Raw genomic sequence first — 25,594 nt, 5'->3', positions numbered from 1 at the left:
CTCGGGGTTCACTTCGACGCGCTGAATGTTTGGTTAGGCTCCTGGATCCATAACTGTTTCGGGCATCTCCTAATACCACTTAGCCATTCGCCCCTCCCCAGGCGTCCCTGGGGGGAAATGCTGTCTTGTAAAGGGAACTTATCTCCCCGGGAAGGGAAGGAGCGAGTGAGGGCAGTGAGGGAAGGAGCGATGGTGTTGGGGATTGGGGGAAGGAGCAGCCTTGACACATGACGGCATGTGTTGCTTGTAGGTGGGAGAGGGTTCCTGTTTTTGTTTAAATGCTTGCGGAAGCTTAGCAACCTTGTTCCATTACCTCTGTTCTTCCCTTTCTCTGCTTTGCTTACCACCATGCTTTTGACAGGCCTCATGTATATCTAGCCACCTTCAGCACTTCAATTCGTTGAGTACATTCGTTGGCCTTTTCATACTCATCAGCTTGTAATACAGATGCTGTTCCCAGTTTGGACTCAGAAGGAAATTAAAACACTCACTTAAAGAATAGGAGATGAGGTGTGCAACCCAACCACCTTGTTCTTGGTGTACTTGGGGTCTGTTTGAACAGCCTTTCTCTCTTATTTGAAGTTAATAGAAACTCGGCCCCAGATCCATTGGTCTAGAAACACGGCAAATGTCGTCCGAGAATTTGATCTTGGCACTCCGGATCCACCACCGTTCCCCGGATCTCGGTTGCGGGGCTGAAATTCTTGAGATCAGATGAAAATGATGACTTTGAAGTCTATGTAACAGATTATCTTGGGACGGTTAAACAAAACTCAAACGAGTGAAGGTAAAGGGCACCCGGAAGTGACGAGAATTTACAGTCATCTTGACATGTTCTTCACATTGCTTTTGATAAAAAAACCCATCATGGACTGACAAGAACTGCCGCATGGCACACCGCTTGTCGTCTGGTGACATCCCCGGAGGAGATAACCCGCCTGTTCTTCCCCTTCAAGGTCTACCCATTCCACTTCCCACCTGCAAACCAAGAAGACCCAATGTTCCTGTTGACTGTTATAAAACGGCCATGACCATAGAGATATGGCCACGATGGCAATGACGGGCCTGCAGATTAGCTTAATGCGAAGCTTAACACTTCTTAGGGTCTGGTGATGATGTCGAGCATTTTGCACGTGCTGAAGCGAGCACGACGAACATCTGGAGGTTCAGGCAAGATAGCACGAGACTTGCTCCATCATGCCATTTTTGCCGGGAGACCCAAGTCGCTTTCTACCGCAACCAGCGAACAGGCTTCCCCACCAATTAATTGGTCGCTCTTGATGCGACGCGGCCACAAAAAGACACAGGCCAAGCTGCACACCGATAGCCGAGGCTCGGGGGGTGACCAGCAGCAGAAAGGAAGCCCGGCCAATTGCAATCACGGAGCGCACGGCTTTGAACGACCACCACCCGCAGGTTCACCGGGGGCACATGTTCCTGCTTCTCCGCTTGCGCTGGACTGGACGGACAGAGATCAGAAAACGTCTGAAGAAACACCACGATGGCCTCTTGTCTGCACTAAAACAGCCAAAAAGTCCATTCACACACCACCTACCACCGTTGCTGGACTGCCCGCGCCCACCTCAGCCAGCCACAGCGCGTGTTTTTGATAACCTGGTTCAGGTCCATCCTCAGCCCCCAACCTCCCAATTCGACGACACTTTACTGTGGTCGCGATACACACACACACACACACACACACACACACACATTTTGACACTTTGACAACTCTGCACAACACACCCGCGCGCAGTTTCCCACCATGGTGCCCTCCTCCAACCGGTCATCTGTTGTCAGCTCCGAGCCCAACGGCAACAGCAACGGCACCAACCTCATGACCTCAAGCATCTCCTCCCTTTCCTCGTCCATGAACTCCCCCCGGCCCACCTCTTCCTCCTCGCACATCACAAAGACCTATCGACAAGCCTCTACTCTCTTCCTCACGCGTCGTCTGCCAGAAGCCCTCTCCACCGTTCTCCCTCTGGTCTCCCCCGTCCCCCAAATCGAAAATGACCCCAACAGCCCCTTCGACCCAGCCCCGGCAGCGAAAGCTTCCCGGTCTTCCCGCATCAAAGTATGGTCCTTGTACCTGACCATCCTCAACGCGATCCTCGAGCTCGATTCCGAAGAGGGTAAAGCCGCCTTTGGGACGGCCGAGTGGCGCGCCTTGTGCCACAAAGTCAAGGATGGGGAGATTTGGGAGGAGGTGGTAAAGAATGGTTATCACGGGGTAGAAGGCGATGTTGACGCTGATGTGGTAATCAACTTGTATGTCCCCCCCTCCCCCCACCCTTCACTCCCGACGAATAACTAACCACCCCACTGCAGAGCAACCCTCCTCCTAGCCCACGCCAAAACCCAAACCCACACCCAAACCCGCCTAGAAACCTACCTCTCCTCTCCCCCTTCCCCCCTTCCCACATCGGCAGACTTCTCCCGATCCAGCTCCCGTCCTCCCCACCTCCGTGAGCGCTCCAACAGCGTCATCTCCCGCAATGGAGGCAACGGCACCGACACCCCGCGGGATTTGGCCTCCCGCCTCAAACTTTTGGAACTATACACCCTGCACGTCCTCCCGCGCAACCAGGAGTGGGTCTACGCCAAGGAATTCATCTCTGTCTCCCCCGTCCTGGACGAGGAGCGTCGTGAGGCGTTCCTGCAGGCGCTGGACAGTCTGCAGGAGGAGCAAAAGGAGTTTGAGAGAATTGAGGAGCTGAAGAGGAAGGAGAATGAGGAGAGGATCAAGAGGGATATTGAGGAGGCGAGGAGGTTGAGGGCGGAGAATGAAGAGAGGGAAAGGAAGAGGCTTGAGGAGGAGAGGGTGAGGAGGGAGAAGGAGGAGAAGGAGAGGAAGGAGAGGATTGCGGGGAAGAGCAAGACAAAGGGGAAGGGCGGGGTGACGGAGGGGGATTTTGGGCTGGATGATGGGGGCAGTAGTACGAGTAGTGGTGGTGGTGGGGTGAAGAAGAGGAAGGGGGGGTTGGCAAAGGTGCCGCCTAGTAGTATCAAGAAGGGGGGTGGTGCGGGGGCGAAGATGCCGGTGGGGGGTCCTTCGGGGGGGAAGGCGAGGAGGGATAGTGAGGGGACCATGACGTTGGCCAGTAGGGCGACGGTGGTGTTGGGGAATTTGAAGGGGGTGGTGGATCAGTTTGCCAAGGCGTGGCAGATGAACCCGTTTGCGATGTATAGGTTTTTGGCGTTTATTATTGGGTTGGTGGTTGTGTTTGGGAGGAAGAGGACGAGGGAGAGGGTGATGAGGCTGGTGGGGGTTGCTTGGGGAAAGGTGGCTGCCACGGCGGGGATGGGGACCAAGGTCAGCTATATCTGAGTGACTTGTGGGCATGTGGCTGTATCCCGTTAATGGGTTGTGGGCTGTATATCATGTTGTGTTGTGATTCTTCTTTGCATCGCGAGCTGGGGCGCTCTCTTCCGGTCTTGTTTTTACCCACTTAATTTGTTTTCCTTGTTATGCACGTTGTATTTTCGCAAGACTTGTTGCATCATCATGATGGAGATGAGAAAAGAGAAGAATAATATCAGTTTCCAGTATAAGACTAGTATAGCGCAGAGAGGAGAAGACAAAAAAAGAACAAAAGTATTCCACTTGGGTACTCATTGGACTTGAAATCTGCAGTGTGTTTATTCATGACAGAATATATGTCCTCCCACGCTCGCAAGGGGTATATAATGACAAATGTCCGTTTCTTTTTTCTCCTTGCTCCCAAACGCCATGAACGCCGTTTCTATGCTCTTCTTCTCTCCTTGAAGCCACATCTAGATGACATCAATCGTCACCGCAACGCAAAATATAATGCATGATAGTATCAAAAAATAAAACCGCCCAGCCCAGGGCACCACCCTACTAGAACCCCGTCCGATTCGTTTTCTTTTGGTAAAACAGCTGTTGACAAAGATATTAGTATCCATGCCGCCATATATAGAGCGTAAGGGGGGAAACGTACATCAGTCCTCGAACTCCCCAGGTTGATAATCTTTGGGCACCCGTCCCGGTCCTTTTCGAGGCGGGTGCACTCGAAGCAATAGAAGGCGTCCGAGATGCCCTCGCCGCCGCAGACGACGCACTTGTTTTGGTAGTTGCCGAAGGAGCACTCGTCGCAGATGCGGACGAGGGTGGTGGGTCGGACGTAGGAGTCGCAGACGGGGCACTTGCCGTCGCACTTGTCGCAGAGGCGGCCGATGGCTATGCCGGGTTGTTTGCGGCACATTACTAGGTCTCTGGAGGGGGGGTTAGCCGGGTTGAGGGGGATGGGGAGGGGACGTACGGGTGGTGGCGGGACATGGTCGCGGTGGGTTTGTTCGGGGTGTATGAGGGTTGTCTGGAGAGAATTGTGGGAGGTAGAGGTTGCCGTCGTTAAAGTGGCAGGCAAATAGTCGGACGCGGTAAAGATACGCGACGATTTCAGTAGAAAAAGGGTGTAATTTATCAGCCTCGGCAGGCGAGCGCAACACAGTGTGGCGCATTTGTTCACAGTGGCCCAGCCTTGCCTTGCCTTGCCTTGCTTGCTTCTCCATTCTCCACAAATTAGCGCTGCATTGCTTCTGTGGAGAACACCTGGAGCTAAGCTTCAGGGACAAGCCGTGGGGTTTCCAGTCTGTGATTCTCATCCTCCTTCGTGGTTGCTGGGGGTTGTGTGTTTCCGCTTTCTTTTCTTTATTTATTTTGTTGTCGAGGTGACCATAGTCTATATCACGAGCTCTGCTGGGCAAGTTGATCGCGATCTTGTTTCTTTCGCTGCTGTTGCGACAACACCGGAGCATCAAGTGGACAGCGCCGAGTGAACAGGTGATCGTCACTGTTTCCCCAACTTCCATTTCGCGTGCGCGCGACACCTCACAATTTTATATGTCAACCAAACATTCAGATATCAACTCCAATGGCCGAACTTGAAGAATTCCCCTCGAGGAACAGGAACAAGCGAAAAGCCTCCCCCAGCCCACCACCCTCCAACGCGGAAGCCAAGCGCTCACGTGTCGACGATTTGCCAGACTACCATGATGATCACAGGGGACCTCCTCACCAAGAAGACCCTCTAGGTTATGACAACCGATCCCGCAGTCCATTCCACCAAAGACATCCCAACTCTTCTTACCCAAGAAGAGACAGCTACCGCCAACCGGCCCCGCTACCGCAGGAACCGCTGGCCCCACCACCAAAAAAGTCAGTCACCCAGGAAGAGCGCAAGCGCGGCCAGAGGCTGTTTGGTGGGATTTTGGGGACTTTGAGCGGGCAGACGAGGGAAGGTAGTAATTTGCATAAACGGAGGCAGGATATCGAGCGGAGGCAGCATGAGAGGGCGCAGAGGCAGGAGGTGGAGGATGAGAAGCACAGGCGGGAGAGGTTGGAGAGGGGGAGGAGGGAGAGGATGATGAATCAGATTGAGGTGGATGAGAAGAGTATGCATGCGAGGCATGAGGATTGGATGGAGAAGGCGAGGTGTTTGATGACGAGGAGTTATCCGAGGATTGTGAGTTTTTCAACCTTTGGTTGTGGGGTGAGATGGGGTACATAAAACTAACATTTTTTGCAGCTCTACCGCCCTTGGGAACTAACGCGGGAACAATCACGGACAGTTAGCGATCAGGTCCGTGATGCGGAAGACAGGATAGATAGGGAGTTGGCGGTGTGGAAGAGGGAGAGGGAGAGGAGATATCGTGAGTTGGGGGCTCCGGTGCCGGCACCTGTACGTCCTAGGGAGGATGATCATCGTCGAGAACCAGCACATACCAGAAAGGAAGACGGCCGTCGGGAAAGAGACAGACCACGGGAACCAGCACCGATTTCCGAAAACGATAGCGGCGATGATGGCCGTCATCAGCAGGACAGCCTGCCAAAAGATACCCAGATGGAGGTGGATGACCACCAACCCAAGAAGAACGAACAGGTTCAAGAGAAGGAGAAGGACAGTGAACAGAAGCGACGAAGCTCGGATCAGCATCACGACGAGGTGATGGTGCAGGATGCGGAGGATACAGTTATTTACTAATACTTCGGCTGCGTTGTTATCGTGTGGGCATCGAGTTGGGAAGTTTTGATATGGGAGTTGGAGATGGGATATTAATCATCAGTCATGGGTCTCCTTTTGTTGGAGCGTTGATTTCGTTTATTTTTGTCTTACGATTTTGTTTTGCTATTCTTGTTGAATTCAGAGGCCGGGGGAGGCATTTGAGTGGTATACCAGGGCCAAACTGAGAAAAGTCCTTGACGGGCACGAGACGGATGATGAGATAATGATATCGGGACAAGCCGCTTTGATTAAATTGATCAGATCACCAGGATCGGGGATGACTTTGACTGGTGGTTGTGTGCTGTGGGAGAAGTATAGATCACGAAATCATTCAACATCAACATTGGCGTGCATGAATTTGAGATGTCGTGAGAGGTAAGACCGGATGAATGACCCAGGAATAGGTAACGATTACTTGATTAGTTACATGCTTTTTGCTTTTGACGGTGAGATGTTCAAGTCAGGGCGTGGAAAATGCAACTGAGTTGTTTGTTTTCATTCCGTGACCACCCGTTGTTTAGGGGGGTTTGAGGCTGAACAGTTGCCCAAGATGGTGATGCCGTTCCGGCGGTGGCCGAGTGGGTTGCGATAGCGAGGTCAGTTGACAGGCGGGATTTTGGGGGGGGGGGAGGGGGGGTAGTAAGTGGGCAAGGGGTTGTTTGTTTTTGGATACGAGAAGATTGCTTGGTTGGAGTCAATGATGGATTGATGGCGATAAAGCACAATGGATAGGTAGGACGGAGCAAAGCGGAGTTAACATCAGCTAATCAATTTCAATGGCGGCTTGCATAGGTAGGTACTATATCTGCCGATTTCTTATTAGAGGCTCACAAAATCCACCAAGCAAATGCCTCGGCCGTGGTACCTGGATATGGATTCTGGTTCCCGGAATCGATCAAATCGGTTGGCGCTTTTGGGTGGCATGAGGGGGGAGCTCTTGGCTTTGCTGCATGGGCAAGCAACGGCTTAGACTGGGGATCGGAATTCATGACGCAGCTGTTGAAAGGGAAATGCGGGGCTTCAAGCAACCGATTGCAGGTATAATTGTTGCAGTAGGGTTGTGAGTTGATATATAAACCATCATCACTTCTTTTGGTTTGTTGTATGATTTGAGAGTTCATTCAGCGTGGGTTTGAAATTTGAACTCGGTTGCGTGTCTTTGGTTCAACGTTGAATGGTAGACGTTGACAGCCCCTGAGAGACACCACGCATAAACACCGTTGGGTAAGACACCACCACCCCCTTGACGCCACCACCACCGTCATCAGCAAACTTTATTTACTTACCCCTTTTCCAGAATCACACCCCCTAAAACCGCCAAAAAAAAATGGTCGACAAACTCGTCCCCAACGACCCCCGCGTCAAACACCACACCACCACCCTCCCATCAGGACACACCTACCACTACCTCGAAGCCCTCCCCTCCAGCGGCACCCCCGCCGCGACGGTAGTCCTCATCCATGGCTTCCCCGACCTCTCCTTCGGCTGGCGCCACCAGATCCCCTTCCTCACCTCCCTCTCCCTCCGCGTCATCGTCCCCGACATGCTAGGCTACGGCCTTTCCTCCGCCCCCTCCCCCATCCCACCCTATTCCTACAAATCCCTCTCCACCGACCTCGCCTCCCTCATTCAGCTCGTCTCCCCCTCCCACCCCATCATCCTCGGCGGCCACGACTGGGGCGGCGCCATCGTCTGGCGCCTCGCCCTCCGGCACCCCGCCCTCATCCTGGGCGTCTTCAGCATCTGCACCCCCTACAACGCCCCCAACAGCCAGGGTTACATCCCCAAAAAGGTCCTCATCGACCAGTTCCTCCCCAACTTTGCCTACCAGCTCCAGTTCGAAGATCCCACCCTCGAAAACAAAATCCAGGCCGCCGGGAGGGACGGCATCAGAAAGTTTCTAAACATCCTCTACGGCAGCAAAGACAGCAAAACCGGCAAGGGCCATTTCGTCGCCAACGTGGGGATTGACCTCTCCCTTTTTGACGAAGGAGTCAAAGTGGAAAAGTCAGAGTTGTTGTCCGAGGAGGAGCTGGAGTTTTACGTTGACCAGTATGAACGTAACGGGGTCCACGCCCCGATGAATTACTACCGGACGTGGGACGTGAATTACGAGGAGGAGAAGGCTGATTTGGTGAAGGAGGGGAAGAGCAAGGTTGAGGTGCCGGGCATGATTCTTACCGCGACGAGGGACACTGCCTTGCCGCCGAAGATGGCGGATAATATGGAGCAGTTTTTCCCCAAGGGGTTGATCAAGAGAGAGGTGGAGGCTAATCATTGGGCTACGTGGGAGAATCCGGAAGAGGTTAACAAGGCTATTGGGGAGTTTGTGGGGGAGTTGCTCAAGGGGAGGGCGAAGGGGTTCAAGGCTTCGATTTGAAAGAGACAAGATTGGGGGTGGCAAGTCAGGTGTGTTTATGATATAATACGGTTGTTTAGGATAATTTCGATTTTACTATGTTTGTTATGACTGAGAATTCTGAACGAGACCGCCCGGGAAATGCGCCAAAACGCCTGACTTAGCAATGAACACGAAACCCAGGGAATGATACACACCTCGCGTCAGTTCCCGATGCCTGGCGCCTGACCTTCTGACCCGACCTCCACCAGTCCCATCTTCATCACTCACTTCAGAGACCTCTTGGTGCCATCCACAATTGGCGCTGCTGCTGACTTTTTCTTTTCTGGCTTACCACACACGGCGCAGGCTGTGACAATGTCAGCTAACAATTCCAACTGCTAACCAGAGAAGAGAAACCCACCAGCTGCCTTGTATGCGCACTTGTGGCAATAGGTGTGCCCTTGGTTTACCTTGGTCTTGCATTGCGTGCAAGAACTCGAATACTGAGCATATGGGTTCTTCGCCGCTTTTGACAGCAGCTTGCTCTTGGAAACGCCGTTCTGCCCGAGGGTGGCTGATTTGGACGACGATGCTGATGATGAGGCGGCTGAGCCGTAGTACATCTCACTCTTCTTCTTGACGCCCGGCGTGGCTAGTGTGGTTGAGCTGAGTTTTTGGCATTTTCCGCAGACCATTTTGTCTGATGCGAAGAATCGGTCTTGCTGTTCTGGATTGGTTTGTGAGGTCGGTTTGGAAAAGCGTCAAATGCGCTGGTGACTGTGTCAGATATGGCCCGTTGTGAGTGAGCGAATGAATGAATGATGAATAGTTGAGATGAGTTACTGTAAGTGAAGCTAGGGTCCGCCAATGCAGGTCAAGAAAGTTGCTTAGTCACTCTTCATGGGACAGCTCTGAGGCGGCCTCGTGTCGGTGATTGGCTGCTGTCAGCCACTCCGAAACACTTCTTCGCAGGGGCCGGCTTTTACAGGCAGGGCTGTGACGTCCCAAGGCAATCCGCGCTAGCCCCCCCTACAGCCAAAGTCAGGTTGCGCCGTTCTCCTGAAGAAGCCCGCCAAAAAGTGTCTTGGGTTTCCAGTTCTTCATATCACTACCTCACCACCCCCGCTTGCTACTCGGCAGCATCACGTTGTTACGAAATCCTCGGCTTTGACAGCCATCGCTCGAAACGTTTGCCCACTGGAGTTGGGCGCAGAGAGACAACCTACGGGGCCCACGGCTGACGACGACAACGGGTCTTGTAGCCCAGACCCCCGTCCGCGACTCCTCCGCCGGTTGATGAAAGGAGGCTGTGCTCTCTTATACCAAAGAACACGGCGCCGTATTTTTTTTAACTTGCAACTTCAGCTCGTCGCACGCCGCAACACCACACCCCGCCCCGAGTTTGCGATAGACCAAGACATACATACCCAATTCACGACTGCACGCGAAGTACCACGACGACTACAGCTAACAACGATTCCCCCGCGTCCCATCGATCTGCCCATCGATTTATGCTTCGATACACCCCTTGACCGTGTCTCCCACCACCGATTGCCCGAAGCGGCGACGCCTTGAGGCATGACAGGCCGTCCGCCTCCCGGGGGTCCCGCGCCCCCGCGAAACGATCTCCTGCTCGATCTCGACAATGATCAGCCCGTATACAGCACAGGCCAGCGGTCAGCATTGACCGACGACGACCTCTTAAATTCATATGCCTACGACCAGGACGGTGCGCAGGCGCGTCCCTCGGTATCCTACGATGACTTTGTAGGCTCTGGACAGGCAAGACAACAACCAGGAGGGAGGGGGCCACCACCGGTTGGCACATCGGCTTCCGCCGCAGGCCCCGCAAGCCCGTATGGATCGCAACCGGTCAACAGGCAATACAGCCAGACGTCAGATCTGGGCAACTACCAGAGATACGCCGACGACTTTGACGACTATCCGGAGGATGGGACCTCATATTACCAGGCCGGGGGAGCGCCCGGCGCTGATTCCGCAGCGGCGGCCAATGCGAGGAACCGTAATAGTGTTCTGAGCCTGGGTGGCGGCTTGCTCGGAAGAGTGAAAAACAAGCTTGGAATGGGTCAGGGATACTCGGAAATGGATCTGCCACTGACGGAATCACGGGCGGGATCAAGACCCGAACCCGGGGGTGCCGGAGGAGGGGCTCCTCCGCCGAAGGATAAGGGGAATTTCAAGTTCGGCTTCGGACGGTCGAAGCCCGACCCGTCAACACTCGGACCCCGAATCATCCATCTCAACAACCCCCCAGCGAACGCCGCGAACAAGTACGTCGACAACCACGTATCGACGGCCAAGTACAATGTTGCTACCTTTCTGCCCAAGTTCTTGTTTGAGCAGTTTTCGAAGTTTGCCAACATTTTCTTCTTGTTCACCGCTGGCTTGCAGCAGATACCGGGCCTGTCGCCAACAAACAGATACACCACCATCGGTCCCCTTATTGTTGTGTTGTTGGTATCAGCGGGTAAGGAGTTGGTGGAGGATTACCGGCGAAAACAGGCCGACAAGGCCCTAAACCAGTCCAAGGCGCGGATCTTACGAGGGTCATCTTTTGAGGAAACGAAGTGGATCAATGTTTCTGTGGGCGACATTATTCGGGTTGAGTCCGAGGAGCCTTTCCCGGCCGATTTGGTCTTGGTGGCAAGCTCGGAGCCGGAAGGATTGTGCTATATCGAAACCGCAAACCTGGATGGAGAAACCAATCTGAAGATCAAGCAGGCCCTACCCGAGACGTCGACAATGGTTAGCTCGAGTGATCTTGGCAGGTTGGGAGGCAGGATCAAGTCCGAGCAGCCCAACAGCAGCCTTTACACATACGAAGCTACCCTGACGATGCAGGCTGGTGGAGGAGAGAAAGAGCTGCCCCTGAATCCCGAGCAGCTGTTGCTTCGTGGTGCTACTTTGCGCAACACACCCTGGATCCACGGTGTGGTTGTGTTCACCGGCCACGAGACCAAGCTCATGCGAAATGCAACGGCGACCCCCATCAAACGCACCAGGGTTGAGAAACAGCTCAACACCCTCGTGTTGGTTCTAGTCGGTATTCTTTTGGTTCTCAGTGCCATCTCTACCATCGGTCATCTTGTCCAGCAAAGCGTTCAAGGTGACGCCCTCGCTTATCTCTACCTGGATTCCATGGACGGCGCCGCTGCTGTTGCTCGTCTCTTTATCAAGGATATGGTTACGTACTGGGTGCTCTTCTCCGCTTTGGTTCCCATCTCTCTCTTTGTCACCCTCGAATTGGTCAAGTACTGGCACGGCATTCTCATCAATGACGATATGGATATCTACTACGACGTTAACGACACCCCTGCGAACTGCCGCACGTCGAGTTTGGTGGAGGAGTTAGGCATGGTGGAATATGTGTTTTCCGACAAGACTGGTACCTTGACCTGCAATATGATGGAGTTCAAGGCGTGTTCGATTGCTGGAATTATGTATGCCGAAAAGGTGCCCGAAGACCGCGTGCCGACGATGGAGGATGGTGTCGAAGTTGGAATCCATGAGTTTAGGCAGCTCAGGGAGAACATTAAGAGCCACCCTAGCGCCCAGGCCATTCACCACTTTCTTGCCCTGCTGGCCACCTGCCACACGGTTATACCCGAGACGAGCGACACTGGCAACATCAAGTACCAGGCTGCTTCTCCTGACGAAGGTGCTCTTGTCGAAGGAGCTGTGCAGCTGGGCTACAAGTTTGTGGCTCGTAAGCCCCGCGCTGTGATTATCGAGGCCAATGATGAAAGGCTCGAGTACGAGCTTTTGGCTGTGTGCGAGTTCAACTCCACCAGAAAGAGAATGACTACCATATACCGCTGCCCTGACGGGGTGGTTCGCTGCTACACCAAGGGTGCTGATACTGTTATCTTGGAGCGTCTGAACGATAACAACCCGCATGTCGATGTCACGCTTCGCCATCTCGAGGAGTATGCGTCGGAAGGTCTCCGGACTCTGTGCTTGGCCATGCGCGAGGTTCCTGAACATGAGTTCCAGGAGTGGTTCCAGATCTACGAAAAGGCCCAGACGACTGTCGGCGGAAACCGCGCAGACGAACTCGACAAGGCTGCGGAGCTCATTGAGCATGACTTCTACCTGCTTGGTGCCACCGCTATTGAGGACAAGCTGCAAGATGGTGTCCCCGAGACTATTCACACGCTTCAGGAGGCCGGTATCAAGGTCTGGGTCCTCACTGGTGACAGACAAGAAACTGCCATCAATATTGGCATGAGTTGCAAGCTTCTCAGCGAAGACATGATGCTGCTCATTGTTAACGAGGAGGATGCCGATGCTACAAGGGACAACCTGCAAAAGAAGATTGATGCCATTCGGAATCAAACCGATGCGACGATTGAGATGGATACTCTGGCTCTGGTCATTGATGGAAAATCCCTGACGTATGCCCTGGAGAAGGACATGGAGAAGCTTTTTCTCGATCTCGCGGTCATGTGCAAGGCGGTTATTTGCTGCCGTGTGTCTCCCCTGCAAAAGGCCATGGTGGTTAAGCTGGTCAAGAAGTATCAGAAGCAGTCGATTCTTCTCGCTATTGGCGATGGAGCCAACGACGTTTCCATGATTCAGGCTGCTCATATTGGTATTGGTATCAGTGGTATGGAAGGTCTCCAGGCTGCCCGCAGTGCTGATGTATCCATTGCTCAGTTCCGGTACCTGAGGAAGCTGTTGCTTGTGCACGGTGCGTGGAGTTATCACCGTGTGGCGAAGGCTATTTTGTTTTCTTTTTACAAGAACATTACCTTGTATCTGACGCAGTTTTGGGTAGGTTTCTGTGTGAGAACTGAAAGGGTGAAGATCATGCTAATTGTTATCCCAGTACACGTTCCAAAACGTCTTCTCCGGTGAAGTCATTTACGAATCCTGGACCCTCTCCTTCTACAACGTCTTTTACACGGTCCTCCCTCCCCTCGTACTTGGTATCCTCGACCAGTTTGTCTCCGCCCGCCTGCTTGACCGCTATCCCCAACTCTACAACCTTGGTCAGAGCAACAGCTTCTTCAACAAGCGCGTCTTTGCCTCCTGGATCTCCAACGCGGTCTACCACTCTCTCCTGCTCTACATTGGTGGCTCCCTCTTCTGGATCAACGATGGTGTCCAAGGCAACAGCGTCCCCGTCGGAAAATGGGTCTGGGGTACAGCCATGTACGGCGCCGTCTTGTTGACTGTTCTTGGCAAGGCCGCGTTGGTGACGAACAACTGGACCAAGTATCACGTCATCGCCATCCCAGGCTCGTTTGTAATTTGGGTGGTGTTTGTAGCTGTCTACGGCATTGTCGCGCCCAAGCTCAACTTTTCGACGGAATACCACGGGATCATCCCCTTGCTGTTTTCCAGCCCGCAATTTTGGATCCAGATGCCCACGCTGGCGATTTTGTGCTTGTCGAGGGATTTTGCGTGGAAGTTTAGCAAGAGGTTGTGGAAGCCGGAGGCGTATCACCATGTGCAGGAGATTCAAAAGTATAATATTCAAGATTATAGGCCGAGGTATGTTTTTTGGACTCGCAAGCGGTAGGGAATTGGATGCTAACATTGGGGAAACAGAATGGAACAATTCCAAAAGGCGATTAGAAAAGTGAGGCAGGTGCAGAGGATGAGGAAGCAGAGGGGGTACGCCTTTTCGGCGGCGGACGAGTCGCAGACGAGAGTGTTGCAGGCGTATGATACTACGCAGCATAGAGGACGGTATGGAGAGATGGCTAGTTCGAGGCCGGTGCAATGATCTCTTCTTCTTCTGTCTCTCTTTTTTTGCGTGTGTTGTCGATTGGGTTTAAGAAGGTGGGATGGATGTTGGGAGTGGAAGGGAGATGATGGGTGGTGGTGGTTTGTTGTTGTTGTTGTTGTTTTATATTATCGTGTTATTAATATTGAACAAGTTTTGTGTTTTGTGATGTTTGTGGATGGACTTTTAAAAAAGGGACATTGAGATGGAAAAGGGGGGAGGGGTGGGAGGAAGGGGTGGGAGGAAGGGAAGGGAGAAGGGGTGTTTTGGGGTTAATGGCATGAGCATTGATGGTTGGTTCAGGGGAATGCTGAGCTTTGAATTGGAGTGTTTTGGTGCAATGTCTCTTGATCTTTGCACGTTGAGCTTTCTGCCTCTGGTTCCCTCTATTTAGGCATTGGTGACTCGACTAGTATAACCACTGTGTCCTACCAAGATTAGGAACATATTTCTTTCATTCACTGTCAGATGATATCATCACAGGTCCCAAACTCAACGCACAAGAGCTACTACGACTTTCCTCTTCCAGCAACATGTTTGCTTCCACAGCACCGTTTGCGTACCAAAACTTGTGTCTGATCAGACCCGTAATCTACCTAAACCGAGTTTACCCTATCTCTGTTGTTACCCTTAAAGGTCCTAAGACGGTCCTGAATATGACAGATCAACATACCCCCCACACACAGTTTGGAGTTTTTTTTTTTTTTTTTCCAAAAAGAGTCAGGTTGATGTACTAACAGCGGCAGTTTGTTTCTTTTCTATTTGCTTGGGGTGGGTAGGTAGGTGGTTGTTGGTACCTTGCATTTGAGTACCATCAACCACATACACACACAAGCCTTGTCAACTCAGCCAGGTTGTGTACAATGGCGACACAGTGCGATAGAAAAGGGAAGGGAAAAAAAAAAAAAAAAAGGGACAAGGCAACAAACTCACCTGACCAAATCCCCATGCGAGCAACCGACCTTTTGGTTCACACCATCTTTTTCTTCCCGTCTAGGGAGAATCACAATGACCCCCCGTATCCCAGACCCGTCACACTGGTCATCACACCCACCCGCTCAATCATTCTCGGGGGAGCACGCACACACATGAACCCTTCCAAGCCCTGACCAAGCCGCTGACTTGCGCACGCACACACCGGGCTATCTAACCGCCGCAAGTAACGCTTGCGAGCGGTGAGAAAAAGGTGTGGGAAGGTGAGCACCTTATTTTTGTTTGCTTCTGTCCGATGATGATGATGATGATGATGGTAGGGCTGGTGGGACATGATCAAGTGGGGCTGGCTTTCAAAAAAGGCTGGCCAGTGGGGGGGGGCTGGTTTGTTACTATTCAAACTCCGTGATCCATCCGACTCCAACGAAATGTGATTCCGACTTTTTCTCTGGTAGGTAAGCACTATATTACTCCCTTCGCTGGAGTAATGACAAGTCCGGCTTTTTTATCACGCTCACAGGAAAAAGAGGGATCATATCGGGTTCGCCGACACTCTACCTACCAACACTACGTTGTAGTCTCGTCATATCAAAGACCCAGTATTATAGAAATCCAAGAAAGTCCAAGAAAACCACTCCCAACGGTTCCCCCGCTGACACCATTGATATCTCATATCTGGAACCACCGAACGGGACGGGCAGCTTTACGGGTTCCATCGGCTTTTCTTTTCTTTTCTTTTCTTCCCCCCCTTCCCCCCAACAAATAGCATTTTGTTCTGTTGCCATTTTCTAGCCGCCTGGGAATGTTGACAACAATTTCCTTGGTTGAACCGACATCCATGTCCAATCTTAATCAGTGCCACCTTTTTCGTCTGTTCAAGCAGTGCCGCAAGCTTCAATGTTACCCCCATCCCATCATCCCATTTCGTACTGTACTGTGCCGCTCACCTTCTCGAAGTGTTTTTTTTTTTTTTTTGCCGTTTTTTTCTCTTTCCTTTTCTGAAAGTCTGACTGCATTTTCTCGCCACTGTACAGTCCCACCAACACCTTTGCAAGCACGGTCTTTTGCCTCATTTGGTAACCCGAAGGACGGGCTTTTGAGACCTTGTAACCTGACTTACAGAAGTGAAACATGACAACAACCAACAACACTCTCACACAAACAGCTTTGGTGATGTGTGCAACAAACCCCTGACTTTCGTTGTCCAAAAAAGAAAGAAAAAAAAGATCGGGGCAAAAAAAAAAAAAAGAAAAAGAAAGATGGTGTCATGCCTTGTTGGTGTCCTGTTACCATCATCGTCTTTTCAACCGCGCGTAAAAAAGTAGCATGTGTCCTGTGTCTTGTGTATCAACGTAAGCGCCACGCATGTCTTTTCATCTCGTGCGTTTGATAGGGGACCTACACAGAAACCCAACAAAAGAAAAGCAATAGAAGCCCGACGTATTGTATGTAGTGTATAATAAGCCCGATAACCCGATCGGTCACCGCACACACGTTCAAAATCTGGTTGGGTCCCGAAGCAAAAAAGAAAAGAAAACTGCACAAGTTGCGGGCACTGTGTGCTTACACCAAACCACCCAACCCCAGCCAAACACATTCCCAGATCCAAAGCATCGGTGTCAGGCAGCTGAGAAGCCACTGCCGAGGGAACCGAGAAAGAAAAACAACGTCCCGTCCGCGTCCCTGTCCTCGGTGTCTTTGCGCCCTGCCACATCCCTCGATGATGCATGCAAGGGATGAGAGGAACCGTGATCGGTGAAGGATATGACGACGAGATGTTTCTTCTTTACATTAGTCTCGCGGGGGATCGTCTCTCCCCGGGTTCCTCTTGTATCTCAGACATAACTATGCAGTGGGATATCTCATGCAACAGCACAGATGTTCTCCCCGCCCGATCTTGTATCAAAAAAGGGGATCCCCCTTTTTCTTCCCGCGTCTGTGTGTATCCCGAAGTCTGAGATCAGGACGCCGATGGGAAGGACAGAAGCATACTCGGGGACGTCGGGGATAGATCACGAGACCTGGGAAGTGAAGCCTTTTGCTTTTTGTGTTGTTGATCCACATTGTTCAAGTGCCACCAGTTTGACAACTTGTGTCACTGACACAAGGTCAAGAAATGTGCCGAAAGAAAAAAATAAACGTACCGAACTGTCGGGACCATTCCCACTTGCTCCAGTCTTGGACATATTTCATAGTCTTACGTGATTGTCGCCACGGTGACCGACTGTTTCCAAGAATAATACTTTGCTGTGAAGCGATGAGTCGACACTGATAACTAACCGGCAACATCCTAGTGCGAGACCGGAGTCATCAAGAAGGCTTGACAAGGCAGAGCCTGACACAATGGAGGTTGTGTTAAGCATTGGATCTCCGGTGGAGCCCCGACAATCCCTGTGATCTCCGCCCCGAGGCGGGAGATTCTCCCGAATTGCCTGGCTATAAACATTGAATCCACTGGCAAATTCCTAGACGTCAGCGAAATCTCGAATTCAGTCATACTCGACAAAAAGTCGGGACACAGCCCCCCCCTGGGTGGTTGTGTGGATAATAATGAGAAAGAGAGTTTGAAGCAATTCAACACCCGGATGTCTCCGAGGCTTGCCCCTCTGTAAAAGCACACTGTGTGTAGCTATGCCAAGAGTGGTGTAGAAGAGAAACAAAACATCACGGAAGGCTGTTGGAACCCCCGTGCACGTCCCTCCTGAGACCCCCAATATCTCTCCTGCGTGGGAGGTATGCAGAATCCCATATGAAGAAAAAAAGACTTGCCGTGATATCTCGGCCAAACTCCCGGCACTGGATCAAAGCTGGGCAAGGCTTCGGTTGCAGCCATATGCTACCCCTCCTGATAACCCATAGCACCGAGATAAGAACTTTCGGATCAGAACCCTGCTGCGGCTAGCGTACCTGCAGCAATCGCCGTGCCATTCCCACCAAGCAACTGGATGATGATGATGATGATGATGACGACGAGGGGTCATCGAGACTACCGTGGACCTGAGCGGATTCGGGGTCTGCCAACGCCAGGCACATTGATCTGAGACCCCTACTGCACCGCCGCCAACCTCCAAAAACCGGGCTTACCCGTCAGGGTCGAGATACGGGGTCTTCCCATATCTCGGAAACCAAGTCGGAGTCTTTCGCTGTGTGCCTTATCAAACAAAGGGGCTGTACCTTTTTCCGAACCAGCGTGCGTGTGAGACGTGACCCCTCATTCCCTACACTATCCCACCATATCAAGAGGTGAGGTGGTATTCCTAGCATGATCGACAATGCACGTCACTAATCTCGTCCTCAAGTCCGTGGCAAAGGGGCAGCTGGTAGCAAACAGGCTCGCTTCCAGACGATGGGCCTGCTTCTGGCCGTGCAACCCGCACCGGTCAAAAAGATTACCATGCCCCGCGGACGACGGGATATTGGCCGGCCGCCTGCCGCCGGCACCTCGGTCAACACTGGTGCAGCAGACAGGGTGCATACGAGATATGCTTGCTCTACCCAGATGCGTCTGGCGTCACTCCGAGGATGCAGCAATCTGTTGAGGGTGCGGTAGAGATATGCCGCCCAGATCGAAAGCGGGGGGGTGGTGCAGAGAAACGAGATGGCCGGCAGTGCTGCCAATGCACGGATATCATGATGGCCGATGATAGGAGTCTGAGATGGAAGCTCTCTTGAGGTGGTACAACGCAATGTTGCCAGACTGAGAGAGTTAATAATAATGAGCGGGTTGAGTGTATTTTGTTGATGAGCTTCAGTCTGATGTACCAATGCTCTGAGGAACCCCCACGCCCGGGCGGCCGAACCTAAAAGGCGTTTGAATGGCTCGGACGGCCTGATATTGCGTGCCGGTCCAGGGCGGGCGGGTTTCCAACACGGGCAAGTCATGGTAGCTGCGGACCAAGGCCCCGGATGATGCACCCAGCGATCGATAGCAGGCCGGGGAGCATACGAAAGTTCCACGGGCCGATCGCTCGTGTTTGTGGTGCCCTATCTTGAAGATGACCCTGTTGGTGGGCGTTGAGGCAGCTGAGGCAGAGGTCGACGATACCTTGATGGCTCGATAGTACCACCCTCCCTGCTGTGCCTGGCCGCCGGTGGAGCCTGGGGGGAGAGCTTGGAGGACCCTGATGGAGATTGCTGAACAATGCGATCCATCCGCGATCCACAGACCCAGTCCCGGCGCAGATCGTTCATGGCGTGATGTTCTTTACAGACCTTGGCATCCGGTTCTCTAGTGTTGATAGAAATCCGTGAGCTTGCTGGTTTATCAACAGACGGTGAGGCGGCCGTGACGGTTGTGGAGTGGACGCCAAGACCTAGGCTGTGGAAAATGAAAGAAAATTTTTCCATGACAGCGGGATTCGGGTCTGATGAGATGAGGCTGGAACATGGTGATGTGACTGGACCAGAGCAACTCGGTGTGATGATCAAGTGAACCAGAAAATGTCAACATGGTGGGCAGTGTCGAGAGTGTGAATTTGGCATTTCCCCAGAATTGTTGGAGGGCGTCAGCACCTGATTGGCCAGGTGCCCTCCACCTCGTGGTCCGCCTTTTTGCTTGTGCGCTGCTGCGAGGTACTGACTGAAAACAGAAAGCAGCTCTCTCATCAAGGTTCTTGGAAAATCACACAATGCCACCGAATTATCCGGTGACAGTCTGACAGATTTCCAAATATCACAACATTCTCTCGCAACATTGTCTGTGCTACCCGGCCCAGCCATTGTCCCAGATTCCACCATCGCCCCCACGAAATTTGTCACCGGACCGCTTCATCGCAGACAAGGCCTGTCCTGCTCATCTTCTGGGGACCCTGGCCTGTCACTGCCCAGTGATCTGGGGCCGAAAGAGGGGCACTCCTCACACTGTGTTGCAAAGACAGGTTCAATTGACGTTTGCATCATGGGTGTTCACCCACCCCACGAAAGCGCCCAGGTGAAACCCTCCTCCTCCCCTCTCACCCATCCAGTGACCTACAAGAACACAGCCCGCCCAATTCCCTGACATTCTCTTCGCCCTCTTGCCCTTCTCGCCAACCTGACCCTTCCAGCCTCCTGTCCAGTCTTCGTCGTCTCACCACCACACCAAATTCTGATCTCAACATCGCTCCATCTGCTCTTGGGGATCCAAGGTCTAACCCTGCCCTCGTTGACCTGAGCCCACGCTGGCGGGAAACACACTTGGACCGGGGATCTTTGTCATTTCGATACACTTCCCCGTCTTTGCACCACACCCACCGACGGTGAAAGACGATTGGCCAAGACCAACAAGCTCACCCAGCTCCGTCCATCTCCGCTCTCGGCAGCAGCCTTGAAGGACACGGCGTTGGTCCATGCGCAAGCTGAAGCGCCCAGGAATTGGTCAAAGGAGTCATCCGACACGCAAAAGTATCTGATAATTAGCCCAAAGAATCAAGTCTTTTAAAGCTCTGCCTTGGTCGGTCGTCTCACACACTCAAGCTTCGCCTGTGCCGTCTTTTTTCGGTTCAAAGACATTCAGACAGCTCTTCCAAGCTACACTACCACCTATCTTCATACCTACACTTACACAAGACACACACACCACCACGCGAGTTTCCACTTGTGTTCCCATCAACTGAACCGTCACTTCTCTTCTATAACAGACATCCCGACTACACAAGCGCGGGGTAAAATCCTGCTCGTTTGGCTACCCGATTTGCACGCCAAGTCCACGAGTTGTCGCGACACACAACGTTGTGGCCCGTCAGCAGCACCGCAACGCAACACAGACTCACTGCTGGGCGGCAACCCGAGTCAAGCCCTGTTATTAGACACCTTCCCCGAAGGTTCAGCGATTGCAGACTACTGGCCCAAGAATCCAACTATCGAGTGGCCCGGCATAATACCAAGGGACCATCACAGTCCACAAAAGGCCGCCAGCAACCGACAGCACTGACAACCCAAGAGGAAAAAAAAATCTCTTCTGCAGCATACATATTCGCCACCGCACGACACACCCCTTTGCTGGGCTCCAATTGCGAGGAAAACTTTTTCTTGTTTGGACGACAACTTGCCAAGTTCAAAAGGATCATCTTTTCGTCGCTCAATTGTCACCCAACCCCCAACCCCTAGCTGTCCACACAGGCTTTATCCCGGGTTCTTCAGTTCTTGCTCTCTGAAGCTCTAAATTCCCCGCCTTCCCCCGTCTGGGCCATCTCCATCCCCACACTTGGACCCCAACGGACTTGGGACGAGCTACAGCCAACCAGCATTCCCTGGCCTCGACGCCCTGCGCTTTCACCTCGAGCTCCCCTGAGCTGCACCAATCACAAGGCTCGTCTCCATGCATCACCACCGTCGAAAGTCGGGCAACACGTCCATGACCGACGTCCGCAAAGCAACAGTCGGTGCATCAGACCCCAACTACAGGAAGCACTCATCCAGACCTACCACCATGACGAGAAGAATCACACCGCAAAGCGCCCCAAAGCTGGGCAGGAGTCGCGAGGACAGAGAGAGGGAACTGGATGATGAGCGCTGGTGGGATGAGGAGCGGGAGAGCTTCCCGCAGTACTGGTAAGTGTTTCGGAGCGTTTACGTTTCGCAACTGCAGCACTTCCCTTTCCATCCGCCCGCATCGTCACCTGACATGCAGGTGATTTGTGTTACCTCAAGCGAAGAGGGGGAAAAGAGGGGTCAACCACCACGCCGGGCACCTCATTCTCTGGGGGAGTGTCCGGGTTGCCGTTCCTGCATACGTCTTGATTTCCTTGGAAGAACCCCGGCTGACTGAATGATGTAGCATGGTGTGCGAGAAGCAGTTCATTCCAGCCGACGACCAGAACCTCTACTGCTCAGAAACGTAAGTCTTCTGCGAGATGATGTATCTCTTTGGACTCAGCGCTAATGTTGCAATCTAGATGCCGGTACGATGACCAGGTTAGCGCCTCGACGGCGCCGAGCCATGGAAGTCACCCACCTACTCAGTACCCTTTCTACTCGGGAGCTCCAGAGCCCAGAGATATCGTACCCCGCGCCTCGCCTTCAAGGCCTAGCTCTACGCACTTTTCCCCGCCCTCAACGGCCGTAAATGCGCTCAAGTCGTCACTATACATCCGCCCACCGAGTCCCACGTCACCCATGATGGGTACCTCCCACAGCGGTGTCTGGTCGTTTGGCAGGGGCACTGCTACAAGCCCAGACAACTCGTACACGAAACCCACCTCGAGTTACTTTTCGACCACTTACGACGGCGCGTACTACGACCACTACGGCTCCTCGGTTGACAGACCCCTTCCGTCACGCAGGCCTGGTGTTTACTCTAGACCAAAGAGCATCGAACTCGTTACACCCATGCTCGCCTCCGGGAGGTAGTTCTCCCGCATTGAAAGTCATGCGAGGAGCGGGTGCGGGTAGCCTCGCATGGCAATGCAGCGATGCTGTCGGAAAAGGCAACGCTGATTGCAGTCGTTGGGACCCAGGGACGCAAAGTCAAGAGCTGTCTTGATTAGGAAAAGGACTTTTCTGATCCTTCTTTATCTCTCTCCATGTGGGGGTTTGGTTGGCCGAGCTGTTGCAGTGCAACATTCCGCGCGGGGTGCTGAATGGCACAATCTGCCCTCTCTTGTGTGCTGGCTGTGCTTCAGCAGTAGCAGCAGCAGCAGCAGCAGCAGCAGCATCACACCTCCCAACCCCAGCTGCCACTCGTGCAGCTTTCAGGATCTTTTGATTTCTCGGTACCCCACACACGGGTGAGCCGGTTCAGCATGGGGAGCGGCGGGGATGCCATCCTCAGGCTTTCCACATCTGTCTTGGCACATTACAGGCCAGCATCAAAAAAAGAGGCGTTTTCTGGGGCACACCTGCATTTCTTAGCGCGGGGTTGGTCCCTCGGCTGGGCACGCGCTGTACAGGGGAAGAGGGAGGGAGGGATTGGTGGTTGCCGTGGACTTGGTTAACGTCCCACATCATCACAAACCACCTCCCCTTCTTGGTGCCTTTCTTCATTGTCACTTACTACTAATTTTGTTTTCATGTTTGGGATATGTGTTTTCAACAAAAAGCTTAGCGGCATGGGCGAGGTTTTATCTGAAGATAATAGATGGGAAAAAAGCAACATTTTTTTATTCCTTGGAGCATGACAAATCATGGAGAGGAGGACTATTATTCGTTTCGGGGGGTCTTGAGGAGGACATCTGAGCTTACTACTCTACTTATTTTTAGCATTTATAACTTTCTTGGAGGTGGCGGCATAGTATTGGAGATTATTGGCAAAGGAAACACAGGCCTCTTTTTTTTTTCTCTTTCTGTCTGAAATGTATATAGCTAACTTTGTTACGTCTTTTTTATTTCGCTCTTGGCATGAACGGAGCTTTCTTTTTTTTATCACGATGGGGGCTTTTTTTTGATTTCCGGATACGGACGGACGGACGGATGGGACATGTCACACCGCTCAAACAAAACACACATTTTTCGTTTAATTACACAATTGAATTGGCTGAATACAACACACACACACACACACACACACACACAGAGAGAATGATGCATTTGCTTTTTCGCTTCTTGTTTCGCTTGATCTGTCTTGGTGACCGTTGTGGAACAAGTGGAACTGCTTGCTTGGTGTGGATGGACTGGTGGAGATAGAATATGGTTACACGGGTGGTGGGGTTGGTTGGAGCTTGCTGGCAAACAAGCAAAGACCGAGAATATGGGGTAATAAGATGTGGGTTCCTGAATTGGATGGGACGCTGGGTTTTTTGGAGGAGAGGGGGGATGACCTCACCTTGTCTTTTGGCGGTGGGAGAGGGGGGAGGGCAGAGTTAATCTATGCTGTGTGAGGTGGAAGGGGAAATATTGATTTAATATGGTTTTTCGGTGAAGAGGGAGGGGGGTTGGGGGGGGCGTTCAATATTGGGTTTGATATCCGTGATGAATGAGCGGCAGATGAGAAAGGGGTTGTGGTTGACCGAGGTGAGGAGCTGGGCAATATGTCTCACATGTTTGCTAGATTTGTGCAAGTTCTAGATCTTTACCCAACAGTTACACCAGGCAACAGAATAAATCTCTGTTTTCTTTTCTGTGCCGATATAGTCTGCCGCGGTCTGTATATGCAAGGCACCGATATATGTTCTCCATTTTACAAAAGAACACAGCCTAATTTCTCCACCCCTTTCGCACACAGCCAGTAGACACTTCTCTCTTTTCTTCTCACCGCAGAAGAAGTTTCCAGCCTGTCCGGACGAGAGGGAAGGAAAGTGATCTGCGCTGCGTTGGTTAAGGAAAATCGGACGTTAAGCGGGGGCGGCAGCAGGACGGGATAGACTAGCGCTGTGGGGAATATGGGGTAGTGGACGAAGGGTTTGTTTTTGTTCACTGGGTAATAAAAAAGACCAAGTTTTTTATTTTCTCCCCCCTCCCCCCACGGAAAAAGAAGCTCTTGCTATCCACCCCAGCTGGAAAAAGTGGGTGGTGGACAGCTTACGAGATTGTTCACTGTCAACAGTCAGACAGTCCTGTGACCGCTGACTGATGCGGGTTGGTGATGAAAATTCTGAAATCCGAGAGGTATCTATCTCATCGAGATCGATCGACAACGACGGGATGGCGCTAGAAGAGTCTTCACTTGGGACTTGACCCCTTTAGTTTTTTTTTTTTTTTTGTTGTTGTTGTTGGAGAGCGAGGGGGGCTTTGTCTGAATATCTTCACTTACACCAACTAGGTGAAACATACAACTATTATTTTTGCTGTAGATCAGCCCAAAACTGGCCATCTGTGGTACCTGCACTACGGCCTCACTGACACATTGACAGCAAGCACACTCTCTCCACTTGCAGTGTATCTGAGTAGCATACGGATGCTCTTCCCCGTGGTGGAAAAAAAGAGGAGCGAGATTATGCAGCAGAAGCTTTTCTTCTTTTGTTCTCCCACACTGCCAGCGCATCTATCTTTGTACCTTGCCTATCGTGTTCCTGCGCCGCAGTAAGGGGTGATGAGACTCCTCCGACTCCGACTCCGGTACCTGAAAGTGGAGCAACCTGGTCCCCATTCCGGGCGACGGCGGCGGCGGCCCCTGAACGGCGGTGTGTGAACGGGACAAGAAAAAAAAAAAAAAAAAGCTTCTCCACCGTTCTCGAACCTTGTGTGTCCCGGCGGCCGGGTATCATTTTCAGGGTTCCGCGGGTTGGGAACGAACCACTGCGGAGGCGAGACTGTAACCCCACGGAATACGGTGAAGACCCCCCTTTCAAGCAAAAAAAAAAAAAAAAAAAAAGACTCCAAACTTACGGTGAGCAGCAAACACAAATACGGAGTGGCACCTCCAAAACAACGGTGACTGACCTACGGTGGGACCCTGAACGGACCTTCAAAAATACGGTGTGTGTGTGTGTATGTGTAACCCCGGACCTGATGACACCACACCACATCCCGGAGACGGAGGACACGGGAACTACGGGTCGGTATGGGCGGGGACCTAAAGCGGGTAGAACAGACAGACAGTACTGCTACCCCCGAAACAAACACGGTGCCTGATCTGTCTGTCTGTGCCGGACTATCACCGGATACTCCCGTCCTCCTCCATACCCA

General features: G+C 52.4%; 7 protein-coding genes across 7 annotated transcripts; 5 read left to right on the top strand and 2 right to left on the bottom strand.

The window, feature by feature from the left end:
- Positions 1 to 1,199: 1,199 nt before the first annotated feature.
- On the top strand, positions 1,200 to 3,614 carry QC761_701760 (uncharacterized protein). The gene is made up of 2 exons (XM_062881762.1): positions 1,200 to 2,268; positions 2,329 to 3,614. The coding sequence occupies exons 1-2, from the start codon at positions 1,763 to 1,765 to the stop codon at positions 3,326 to 3,328; spliced, it is 1,506 nt and encodes a 501-aa protein (XP_062728064.1). The 5' UTR covers positions 1,200 to 1,762; the 3' UTR covers positions 3,329 to 3,614.
- Positions 3,615 to 3,696: 82 nt separating this feature from the next.
- Positions 3,697 to 4,433, bottom strand: ini1 (Pre-mRNA-splicing factor ini1). The gene is made up of 3 exons (XM_062881763.1): positions 4,284 to 4,433; positions 3,963 to 4,236; positions 3,697 to 3,901 (listed from the first exon to the last, which is right to left on the bottom strand). The coding sequence occupies exons 1-3, from the start codon at positions 4,298 to 4,300 to the stop codon at positions 3,863 to 3,865; spliced, it is 330 nt and encodes a 109-aa protein (XP_062728063.1). The 5' UTR covers positions 4,301 to 4,433; the 3' UTR covers positions 3,697 to 3,862.
- A 462-nt stretch (positions 4,434 to 4,895) lies between these two features.
- QC761_701768 (uncharacterized protein) lies at positions 4,896 to 6,005 on the top strand (the record flags this gene model as incomplete). Its single annotated transcript, XM_062881764.1, has 2 exons — positions 4,896 to 5,486; positions 5,550 to 6,005. 2 exons carry the CDS (start codon positions 4,896 to 4,898, stop codon positions 6,003 to 6,005), a joined length of 1,047 nt encoding a protein of 348 aa, XP_062728062.1.
- A 1,348-nt stretch (positions 6,006 to 7,353) lies between these two features.
- Positions 7,354 to 8,406, top strand: QC761_701770 (uncharacterized protein; the record flags this gene model as incomplete). Its single annotated transcript, XM_062881765.1, has 1 exon — positions 7,354 to 8,406. The coding sequence occupies one exon, from the start codon at positions 7,354 to 7,356 to the stop codon at positions 8,404 to 8,406; it is 1,053 nt and encodes a 350-aa protein (XP_062728061.1).
- Positions 8,407 to 8,441: 35 nt separating this feature from the next.
- QC761_701780 (uncharacterized protein) lies at positions 8,442 to 9,784 on the bottom strand. Its single transcript, XM_062881766.1, has 2 exons — positions 8,789 to 9,784; positions 8,442 to 8,734 (listed from the first exon to the last, which is right to left on the bottom strand). The coding sequence occupies exons 1-2, from the start codon at positions 9,060 to 9,062 to the stop codon at positions 8,652 to 8,654; spliced, it is 357 nt and encodes a 118-aa protein (XP_062728060.1). The 5' UTR covers positions 9,063 to 9,784; the 3' UTR covers positions 8,442 to 8,651.
- On the top strand, positions 9,364 to 14,335 carry DRS2 (aminophospholipid translocase). The gene is made up of 3 exons (XM_062881767.1): positions 9,364 to 13,161; positions 13,217 to 13,884; positions 13,942 to 14,335. Exons 1-3 carry the CDS (start codon positions 9,946 to 9,948, stop codon positions 14,117 to 14,119), a joined length of 4,062 nt encoding a protein of 1,353 aa, XP_062728059.1. The 5' UTR covers positions 9,364 to 9,945; the 3' UTR covers positions 14,120 to 14,335.
- Positions 14,336 to 19,457: 5,122 nt separating this feature from the next.
- On the top strand, positions 19,458 to 23,784 carry QC761_701800 (uncharacterized protein). Its single transcript, XM_062881768.1, has 3 exons — positions 19,458 to 21,583; positions 21,810 to 21,869; positions 21,928 to 23,784. Exons 1-3 carry the CDS (start codon positions 21,351 to 21,353, stop codon positions 22,379 to 22,381), a joined length of 747 nt encoding a protein of 248 aa, XP_062728058.1. The 5' UTR covers positions 19,458 to 21,350; the 3' UTR covers positions 22,382 to 23,784.
- The last annotated feature ends 1,810 nt before the right edge of the window (positions 23,785 to 25,594 follow it).

The sequence above is a fragment of the Podospora bellae-mahoneyi genome, chromosome 7, assembly GCF_035222275.1.
Source record: "Podospora bellae-mahoneyi strain CBS 112042 chromosome 7, whole genome shotgun sequence".
NCBI classification, from domain to species: Eukaryota; Fungi; Ascomycota; class Sordariomycetes; order Sordariales; family Podosporaceae; genus Podospora; species Podospora bellae-mahoneyi.
The sequence above is the reverse complement of the archived record's forward strand: the minus strand, read 5'-3'. Positions and strand labels throughout refer to the sequence as shown.

Bases quoted from the DNA above. Each gene is read 5' to 3' on its own strand.
- QC761_701760 (XM_062881762.1), top strand. From the start codon at position 1,763: ATGGTGCCCTCCTCCAACCGGTCATCTGTTGTCAGCTCCGAGCCCAAC. The intron at 2,269-2,328 runs GTATGTCCCCCC...ACCCCACTGCAG, and splicing joins GCTGATGTGGTAATCAACTT to AGCAACCCTCCTCCTAGCCC.
- ini1 (XM_062881763.1), bottom strand. The intron at 3,902-3,962 runs GTACGTTTCCCC...CTTTGTCAACAG, and splicing joins TGGGGAGTTCGAGGACTGAT to CTGTTTTACCAAAAGAAAAC.
- QC761_701780 (XM_062881766.1), bottom strand. From the start codon at position 9,062: ATGGTCTGCGGAAAATGCCAAAAACTCAGCTCAACCACACTAGCCACG. The intron at 8,735-8,788 runs GTGGGTTTCTCT...ACATTGTCACAG, and splicing joins GTGCGCATACAAGGCAGCTG to CCTGCGCCGTGTGTGGTAAG.
- DRS2 (XM_062881767.1), top strand. From the start codon at position 9,946: ATGACAGGCCGTCCGCCTCCCGGGGGTCCCGCGCCCCCGCGAAACGAT. The intron at 13,162-13,216 runs GTAGGTTTCTGT...TTGTTATCCCAG, and splicing joins TGTATCTGACGCAGTTTTGG to TACACGTTCCAAAACGTCTT. The intron at 13,885-13,941 runs GTATGTTTTTTG...TTGGGGAAACAG, and splicing joins ATTCAAGATTATAGGCCGAG to AATGGAACAATTCCAAAAGG.
- QC761_701800 (XM_062881768.1), top strand. From the start codon at position 21,351: ATGCATCACCACCGTCGAAAGTCGGGCAACACGTCCATGACCGACGTC. The intron at 21,584-21,809 runs GTAAGTGTTTCG...TGAATGATGTAG, and splicing joins GAGAGCTTCCCGCAGTACTG to CATGGTGTGCGAGAAGCAGT. The intron at 21,870-21,927 runs GTAAGTCTTCTG...GTTGCAATCTAG, and splicing joins AACCTCTACTGCTCAGAAAC to ATGCCGGTACGATGACCAGG.